We start from the raw sequence: 10,157 nt of genomic DNA, 5'->3' as shown, positions 1-10,157 counted from the left end.
GAACCGCTCGTGGACTACTCCACCGAGTAACAGAGTACGCTCCAGGCCAAGGTTACAAAGGCTGAGATGGATATTCTTTGAAATTTAGAGCATCCCATCTCTTTCTGGTGGCTGACCTGAAAGGTGATAAAGCTATGTTGATAGCAGCTACTCCATTAGAATTAATCAGCTACTGTGACTCTTGCTGAAAGTGTCACATATATAAATAAATATACACACACTTAAAAGAATGTAGTGGTAACAGTTTGGGCACTCAAATGAAGAAAATCTAGAACTATGTTGATTATACAACCTTAATTAAGATGTCACATGCACCCATTATTACACAATCCTTAGACACACTCATCTACTTTTCCTCTCTCCCCAATCTCCCAGTCTTGATCTCTTCTTCACCCAATGTAAAAATGGACTATGCCCTGGGGATGAATCAGGGTTGTGTAATGAGGCAGAAGAATGCCTGCCTCATTTGCTAGAATGTGTTAAATGTACAAGGCAGAGGGCTCTGAGAGGAGAAGAGAACTGTTAATATATAAGGCAAAAGAATGACATGTGAAGAACTGATTTTTAATTGTTTTTTTAAAACTCCTTTCTGTGAGAGGAGTTTACAGATGCTGCTGAACGCAGAACAAATCTAATTTCTGCAGGTTGCAATTGACTGTATGCTTTCGATTTTTTCAGTGTCACCCTATGACATCTGTCATCAATGGAAAAGATTTTTTCAACATTAAGAGCTCTCTGTATAACATTAAGGACAGAAAAATGGCATGCTTAAAACAAACATGCTCTTGTATGCCCTAGTTTTGCCTTTTCAGTATGGAGAAAGACTGTTAGTTCACTAACAAGAGGTACTGGAAAGATAGTCAATGAAGTGTGTGTAGAACATAATAGTATCAGTGATGAGCACGAAAAATCCAAAAGGAAAGTATTTACCTATCTTCAGAACCGTGTTTAAACAGCAAGCAAGGCTGATAGCCTTTACCTGAACTACAGAAGTTCCATACAACATGGAACACTCTTCTTCAGCAAGCCTCTCAGGCAACAAACAAAGCAATGACCACACAAGGAAAAAAACCCGTACAGTGCCAGGTAACTGAAGACCGTACCACAACACAAGGCGCACACAGAAGCAAAAGGTTGCACAGGGAGCCTCAGCTGTGGCACTTCCTAACTGCCAAATGCTTAACTTTGTGAAGTTAGTATTTGATTAGCGTATTCATGCAAGCTCTGCACTGAAGAAATTTGATGAAAGTGATTTTTGGGAGGTAACTTAATAAACAAGACCATATACTGCTTTGTTTTAGGCAGCCTTAATCTGGCTTCAGATTTTCTGATCTACCTCAATGAGAACTGCAAATGGCAACCTTCATGTGTCTACAAGTTTCATCTGTGAGCAAGGTGAAATCCTTACACATATAACAAATGATGCCATCTGTACCTGCACAACTGATTGGAGGCAAAACGCCATTTATGCATACATATATTGTACTTGCATATTATATATGCTTTTATGTATACAGACAGGATAGATAGTGAGACATCTTCAACACACAGATTTTCAAAGCAAGTTTGAATTTTCCACATTAAAACTTTACAGGGGAAAGGGTTGCTTTATATTTATCTCCCTCCTTGCTCTCCTGCAAATCAGAGGTCTTATTTGACCGGGCTAGAGCTTTAGAAATTTTCAGGAAAAACAGAACACAAACTACCATGCAATTTCACTTTGATCACATTTCTTCTGCTAGCAGCTTTGCTGGGATCGTTAGCAAGCAAGCTGTCAGCACACAGTGAAGTAATATCAGTGCACGCCTGTGCACCACGCTGGGCTCAAAGCACAGGCCTAGAGCCTGCCCCCCGCTACAGCTGAAGTTCACAAGGGAAAGGGAATAAGGACACTCTTCTTCCATCAGCCCTGAATGCAGCAGCGAGGCAGGATTCCAACCTAGCACTCAGGAGAGTGCCAAAAAAGGGACTGGCTACTGTGCTGGCTGCCACCACAGGGCCCCAGGGGTGCGAGGCCCGCCAGCTGCGGGGTGGAGCCGTGCCCCCAGCCAGCTACAGCCCCGGCTCCTGTCTAGCCTGCTGGCTCCGCTCGCGGAACCATCGGCCCGAGCAGAGCCACGGCACGTGGTGCAGGTGTTCACCCCAGCCAGCCCCGCCCTGCCCCGGCACAGCAGCTCCTGCAGCCGCACGGCCGGCGCTCGCCCGTCTGCCCTGTGCCACAAAGCCCAGCACCTGTCAGGTCCTCAGGTTGGCTTTATTCTGAGAACGCTCAGGCAAGAGATCTCATCTGAATGCAGGGAAATCAGACTTTGAACTGATTTCCCTCTCCTGCAAGGACGCGGCGATACAATTGTCTGGTCTGGAGCAGGCGCATAACTAACCTACCCTGGTGATGCAGGAGTATGGAGAGAAGGGAAGGAATAAATTCCAGCTGCAGGGAATAACAAACTGCTAGGGGAAAAAACTTCTTAGCTGTTCCCCAAGTCACCGTAGAAGCACGAGTGTTTGACCTTGCTAGATCTGGACCAGGTAGGACCTGAAGACTCGATCTCACTAGGATCCAGTGCTGAACTAGTGGATAAGCAATAGATTGAGATGGGGATTTTAATACTCAAAATGCATTTTTTCCTCCTAGGAGAAGAAAGAGAAAGCAGTTTCATCCCCCCAAAAATAAATTGCCCTGATTTAAACAACATTAGGGGTGTGATATTTTTTACTTCTGTCTGGATATATGTATTTGAGGGAGTTCTAGCAAACAACATTTCCTCTAACTTTTATTCAAAGGCATTAGCAATCTCTGCTTTTTAAAACTCAAGGATTTGTTTGGTTGGCTATAGTGCAATAACAGCTCAGGCAGGAGTATCTACTATTCAGTCCTTTTAAAACAGTTCGTAAAACTCTACTGAAGGACTACGAGCTGAGTTACACACTACAAAACAGTATTTTGACCTTTCCTAACATACATTCTAGTACAATCTCATTGCTGCCAAACAAATACTAATTATTCTCCAAACAATCCCACCCAGAAGAGTGCATAGAAAAATGAAGGTATTTGTCCAGTACCACAAGGCAAGACAGCCAGCAAACTGGTAACAAAACCTTGGTATCATGACGCAATTTTGGAGCTGAACAATACCTTCAGCCTTTTTTCAGAGATGTCGTACAACAAAGGTGTCCTGAAACCTAAAGCAAGATTCATATGCTTGGACAAAACAAAGGTTTAGCCATTTCACATTCTTTTTTTCCTCTGTTTTCGTATTAGTTGCTAGTGTTTACATACAACACATATTAATCCAACTGAAGTAGAGGAATGCAATTTACCATTACAGGTGCAGCTCTACACAAACTACATTCAGTTAGGGAGAGCTTGTTCTTCCTATATCTTTGCAGCTAAGCTGGGACTACACTGGGCCTTTATCCCATGGGGAGTAACAGATCCGACGTACATAATGACGTTAGTTTTCATGTAACTCTTTGACCTGGAAATAATAATAATTTTTCTCTGCAAAAGGGTGAGCCAGTTGTAGGATCTGTAAGTTTTATTGCTGGGCAACATCTTTTCTGCTCTTTTAAGTTAAAATAAAATTTGGAAAAAAAAAAAAAGTAAAGGCTTCTCTGAGCTACAAACAATGAAAAAAGGTGTTCTGCCTGCCATCAAACCCTGCTGTTAAAATATTAACACAATGTAAATATTGTAATATTGAGGAAGTACACTGTGTCAGTACTTCCTGGCACCGTACAAGAGCTTCACTGTTCACTTCAGTCCCTGCTGTTAGTTTTAAACATGCACAACTTAAACAAGGCATCTGAGCTTCTCCAGTCCTGGTGCGGAATTGCAGAGAGGCAAAATCTTACTGTAGGTTCTCTCTAGACTAAAAAACAAACTATTAAAAAGAATTCTTAAACCCAAACAATTATGTAGATGTCAGTACTTTTGAGGCAAAAATATTCCACAGGGTCTTTCAGAAGTCCTGGCATACTGCTGCCAAACATGGAAAGATCTTTGGCTACGCACTGCCCTCCCCTTCCTCAGAGAAGAAAAACAAGCTGCAAATGCCTACCAACGCCAGAAGCCTGAAAGCCCAAGTTATTCCTCATGGCAAAAGTCCCATTCCCCAGATTTGCCAGTTGAGCACATTACTTGCAATTGACTCTCTCTCAATTGACTGAATAAGCAGCATGTCTGTAGTAAAAAGAATGAAGCAGCTACCTGCCATTAGTAAGCCTGATGTTGCTATCAGGTCTTAGAAATGCTCTCTAGCTGCTGTGATTATGTATTTGTCATGGAAGTGCCAGAGAAGAGAAGCACAGCTTCATACAATAATGAAGGTAGAGAATGACCTCTCTGTAGAGGACTAAAAACTCAGCTGGTCATACCTTGGGCGCAACCAGAGGAGTTCAGAGCAGGATTTCACTCTGCTGGCTTTGGTTAATACAAGGCAAAACCTAACGAGTGACAAAGCCAAAGATCTCACCAGTTTCAACGGACATAGCATACAGCCTTGAAATCTGAAGTTACCACTATTTACGCTTAGAGGCCTCATTGTGTCACACACAGACTGTGGCATGTCTGACAGACTGTCCTTGTCCCACAGACCCAATGATATAAATTCAAAACAGCATGAAATACCAGGGAAAAAGAACCGAATGTGTGAAATGTCTCATATTCCAGAAATGTCTAACCCCAGCAAAACTGGATGGCTAGGATTTCAAGAAATTAGTTCTACATGTTGTACTATGAAGAAAAAAAAGGCACAAACACTGCTTCATGCTACCACAGGAAATGCAAGAAGTCCAGACTGTCACCGACTTTCTAAAATACAATGAATAAACAGCTTATTCCAGATTTAAATCATCTGCTGCTGCTCCTAAAGCTTTCTCACCTCTCAGACACATTTGCATACACAACTGGCAATTAAAACAACTTGTACAATGGCCCCACGTGCCAGTCACGGCATCCGATAAGCTTTTTTCTTATGCATGGCAAGAAATTGCCCTGGGGGTTAACACAGATTTTCCACTTTTTTAATTCACTCACAGAAAAGAGCTTCTTCAATCATGTATCCAGCTGCATCGCCAGATTTGTATGTGGTCAAGACTACCACAAAATCCCCCCACGCCCAATGTTGTTTCACATGTCAGTCTGCATGCTAAGGAAAAGCACTATGAACACCACGCTTAGTCAGCCCCTTTATCTTTCATCTTACTTAAGAGGAGAGAAACTCTTGAGAACTCAGTGATCATTCAATATATGTTAACAGGCATGGGAGTGCTACAAGAAGTGTAGGAACAAGATACCATTTGAAAACTGAACTACCTACTGTGAGGGGGGTTGTTCATTTGTTTGTTTTTTTTAAAGATAAACAGGGCTTTTTTTTTTTTGGTCTGTTTCATGAAATATTATAGCCAAGATCCTTCTCTGCTTCCATAAATGGATGTTTTTCTTACTCTCTGTGGGTGGTCTCAGAGTTTTGACAGAGGAACATCACAAGCTAAAAACATAGGATGCTACAGAGATAGCCCACCTGCAGTGGTGGTGGATGTGAAAGGGGAGAGAAAAGGTGACTGTAAAGGCCAAAACAGACTGTGGTGGGGGAAACCAAAGGTCAGAAATGTATTCACAGCCCTAACAATGTGGGAGCCCTGGTGAAATGAGCAGCCAAAAAGCACAGATACATTAGGAAAATAAGAAAAAAAGAGAAGAAAAAAAAATCACTTATTGTGTTAGTAGACTATTAAATTTTTTAAGAAGGTCTGAATAAGAAACTGGGACATAATGCTTGGCATTCCTTCTAGTGTAGTTGAAGCATTTGAAAACTAGTTTGTTTTACATTTCTTTAATGCTAGCCAATTTAATGAAACGGATCTTCCTTTAAAAGTTCTGGTACAAACCATAAGTCAATGCAAACACCTGCTACTAACTTGTGTATTGCTTGGTTTCTTACCTGTTTTCTACAAGGAAGTCCACCACATATTTCTTCAAACAGTAGAGATGGGCATCCATCAGCCCTGTTCTGATGTGCATTCTGGGGTATCTGGAAAAGAAAAACAAAAAAATATAAAAAACATGGAGCTTTGCAGAGCCATGTAGTTGAGCTTGACTTTGCAATTAAGTCTGTGGATAGTGAAAAGTGTGCAAAGGCAGATCTGTTCCTTTCCATCTACTCTTGGATATTAACAGAGAGGAAGAGTCCAGGGTGCCATTATTGGGCTGTGTCTATAAACTTCCACCTGCTGGCCTTGGGCTGATTTGCTGCAAAAGAAAACACCTCCTCCAAGGAATCATTACTCCTGCTGCATTTTCTTATGTAAGTGGAAATTGCACATTACTGGGCAGGAAGCCAAAGTAATGGGCCCAGAGTGCTAAAAGTTACAGTGGGTAATGTCAGGGTACAATAATTCAAAGCTGCTGGCTAAGTGCCTGCCTTAATATGCAAGGCTGTGCATGTTCTGCTAGCAAACACAACACCACTACTGTATTTTTTCCAACACTTCCTGGAGGGGAATAGAGGAAGGAGAAGATGGGGGTCTGCTCACCTTTCCTACAGCACACATTACAAGTGACTGCCATACCTCAATTACAAAGCATTTGCCTATCTAGCCCAGTAAGGTGGAAAAGATAAGTAAAACTCACACTCATCATGAGCCAAACAACGGCAAACAGGGAAGTCTTCTCTTTCAGACCAGTGGCAGGTTAATATTTCAGAAACTTGGAAATCTCCAATAGCTCAAACATTTTAAGAACAAAGTTCTAAATCACAAAGATTCACCAATTACTGTTATTACAGCTCTTTATGTGTTCTCTGCTCTTAGGTAGGGGAAACCCTTTTTGGAACCTGTCTCAAAGCAGCTAGATATTTTATGCCAATATTCCTTTCCCTTCCATACACCTGCAGCCACACTGGAGAGTGTACTGGCTGTCTGAACACTCACCACTAGTTCTCAGGATAGAAAAGCCACAAGAGTATTTAGCTTGCAAATTAAAAGAGACAAAACACTGTAACAGTCAAGGACTACACACTGGGCTGATCAAGAGATCTCCAACTGCACTCACAGTTCAGAGACTATCACGGAGAGAAATTTAAATCCACACCTGAAATCGTCTCTGTTTTCATTCTTCTTCCTTTGATGCCTGTATTTCATAAGGAAGGTTGAATGATCATATCTTACCAGCATGTTCCTTACAACTTTTGTTTGCTTATTCCACAACATGCTGAGGTCAGATCTTTGTGATCATCATCACTTTTATTATTTAGTTAGCTGAACAGAGGGATCACTCACAATTTGGGCACACACACACACACACACACACACACACGTGTAGTAAAGCGATATTAGCACACTGAATATTTGGTAACACCAAAGCTACCAAAAATATCAGTGTTCTAATAAGCTATTTTCAGTGTATTTCTCCATTAATACATTGAGCTACCAAAGTAAGTTTTTTAATTTTATAATTTAGGTGGTATTTCTCAAGCATGCCATTCAATTCAAGTATGTTATTAGCTATAACAAAATTCTTTATGTCCCACTTGCAAAGGAAAGCTCCTATAATAGTACAACACTTTGCAGTAAAGTGCGTGGTACTAAAAAATGATATATGCACTTTCAGCAGATTACTTCATTAACCAAACATGAGCTCACCTAGCAATGCTCCAGTACTGATGTTATCAGTGACCCAGATGTTGCTGTGGAAGTCAGCCCAGATAGCAATGTTCCTTATGCAAAAAAGATAGTAAATCCACTAATTTTAATGATGTCTTGCAGTGGGAAGTCAGTACACTCCCACCTGCTCTGCATCCTGAGGACGGTTTCCACATTTTGTCTATTTATGAGAGGGAGAATTTACATATCTTCTCTGAGAAAAAGAGCTCTCTTGTATTTTTTAACAAATATTGAGTTTACTGAAATGGTTGAAAGAAAAAGGAAAGAAATAGAGCAAGGAGGAAAGCTGGGAAAATAAGCAAAACAATGGAACAAGGCAAGAAATGTAAAAAAAAAAAAATAGAAATAGATGCAACAGGGGAAGGATAGAGAAAATTAGGAGGAAAAAACCCCAATTATTAACTTGAAGATAACAAACAGGACAGAGTTTCTTTAGTGCCAAATGCCAGGTTCTTCTGTCCATATTTAACATCTATCACAATGCCCTTAGATACAAGGCAGGGGAAAACTGCAAGGGCATGACATCAAGCAGAAGAGTGCAGAACAGTAACTCCTAAATAAATGCTGTTGCCAGTGTCTGTGCAGCTTTCACACAGTCTCCCCACCTACAAACTGGAATAACACTGTTTAGCTACACTGCAGGACACAGAGGATGTGCAGGCTGTAGTCTGTACCGGTACCTAAGTTTTGTACAAAGTTTTTCTGTACCTAAGCAACTTTATAACAGTTACACAAAGTTACGTGGATAGTGCAAGTGGACAGACAGTAGCACAGTGCTATTCTAGCTGCAGCTCCATCACTCACAAAAAAAAACCCCACAAAACCCAGCCAGACAAGATGATGTACGGAAATGCCATTCTGAGGTAGCTTTCAATGGAGAATATTCTAACAATAATGGAACATCATGCTAGACAAGAGGGAGGTCCCGCAATGAAAATCCTCTGAAATACAGACCACCTAAGTGATTTGCAACAGAATAGACCCATAGATTAATATTATAATCACAGCTTCAAAGGTCAAACAGGCAAGTTTGGGCACATGCATAAACAAAGCTGCGATTTCTGTAAACCAGACTCAGGGAGAGAATACCCACACTAAACCAGACTGATAAGAGGATTCTATCATAATAAGCCACTAAAGATGATGCTAATTTTCATTGACCAGTGCTCAAACCAGTTTATCTTCAGGTAAAAGCAAAGGAGCCAAATAATCTAACAGATAACAGAAAACTCCATCACCATTTCAAATGAGCATCTGGTTACTAATATCCAAAGCCACTCTCCCATCTCATGCCTCTGATCTTCCCCTCCATCAGCTAATCTTTATAACATATGAAAAACGATCCTGTCCCAAGGAACAGCTGATGCAGAGAGAATCAAGTAACAAACAACCCATGTGCCGAGAGCTGACGCACCTACACTTATCGCTCTCGGGGAGATAATACAGAAGGCTTTTAATTATATCATCAAAGCAAGGGAGAAGGTACTAGGAGTGGTTGGCTGCAGATGGTTAAGTGTTAATGAATGCCGAGTTGGGTGGTTTATCAAAAGAAAAAGACTGGATATATATCTGAGAGGGTCATCATTGAGATGAAAGTTGTAACAGTCATTGTTGGAGCTCTTTAATGAGTGAGGAATGTAAAACGTGAACCCTCTAAAAATCATACCAATTACTAAAAGAACTTTGGTTCAATCTAGCAAATGTAATCAAGCACAAGTCATTAAAATACATGGTAAAACTCCCATTGGCGCTGTCACTATAGTGTCTATTATTGTCTGTGCTCCCATGCAAGGGAGGGGGCTGCTCCCAGTTGTAAGCTCTGTGTGTTATGTTAAGTGATGGCAGATTTTAGATGACACATGGAGGGCGCCCTGGCAGAAAGTCGACAATGAGGAGTCTCGGAAAGATCTGTGGAGAAGTCAGGGAAAGACCAGCAATTAAAAGAGCAATTTCAAAGAATGCAATTTAATGTGTAAAATTATCTTTTATTAGCACATAATTCCACAAAATCCTGACTCGGGATGAGAGTCCATAAAGGTCTGCAAGAGTCCTTAGAAAGGTCTGTGCCCATAATTCCTGACACGCCATTGTGAAATAATAAGCAGTACTAACAGGATTGATGCATGCTTCATACATGGCATTGCTTTGAAAGAGGAGCCTGGAGCTTTTCTCTGATAACCTCCCTCAAGACTTCCTCCCTCAGTGAAATCAACCACTGATAGAGCAAACTTCCCTTCTTTAAAGGCAAAAAAATGGACAATTGTTTCAACTGTAAACTAATTAAGAGAGATTACCACCAAGAGCTGGAGGTTCAAACCAGCCCTGCACTCCCACTGACAGTGAGATAATGCCAAGCTGGGGTCAAAATCATAAATCTGAAGGGAGCACACACAATGCTTAAAGCCAAAAAGCCTCTCTACTAAGCATGGGATATTGCCACATTAACCTCACCACCTCACAAATAAACTAGCTGAGAAAGAGAAATCCCATGG

At 41.1% G+C, this 10,157-nt stretch overlaps 1 protein-coding gene across 2 annotated transcripts in view; it reads right to left on the bottom strand.

The window, feature by feature from the left end:
* Positions 1-10,157, bottom strand: part of EIF2B3 (eukaryotic translation initiation factor 2B, subunit 3 gamma, 58kDa) — a 100,159-nt gene that overhangs the window by 43,256 nt on the left and 46,746 nt on the right. For both annotated transcript variants that reach the window (XM_008949877.1, XM_008949878.1), the window contains exon 5: positions 5,946-6,035. In XM_008949877.1, coding sequence (XP_008948125.1) covers positions 5,946-6,035 — 90 coding nt within the window. The remainder of the gene's footprint in view (positions 1-5,945; positions 6,036-10,157) is intronic.

This window comes from Merops nubicus, unplaced genomic scaffold (genome assembly GCF_000691845.1).
Source record: "Merops nubicus isolate BGI_N331 unplaced genomic scaffold, ASM69184v1 scaffold10521, whole genome shotgun sequence".
NCBI lineage: Eukaryota > Metazoa > Chordata > Aves > Coraciiformes > Meropidae > Merops > Merops nubicus.
Note: the sequence above shows the minus strand (reverse complement) of the source record. Positions and strands in the feature narration are given on the sequence as shown.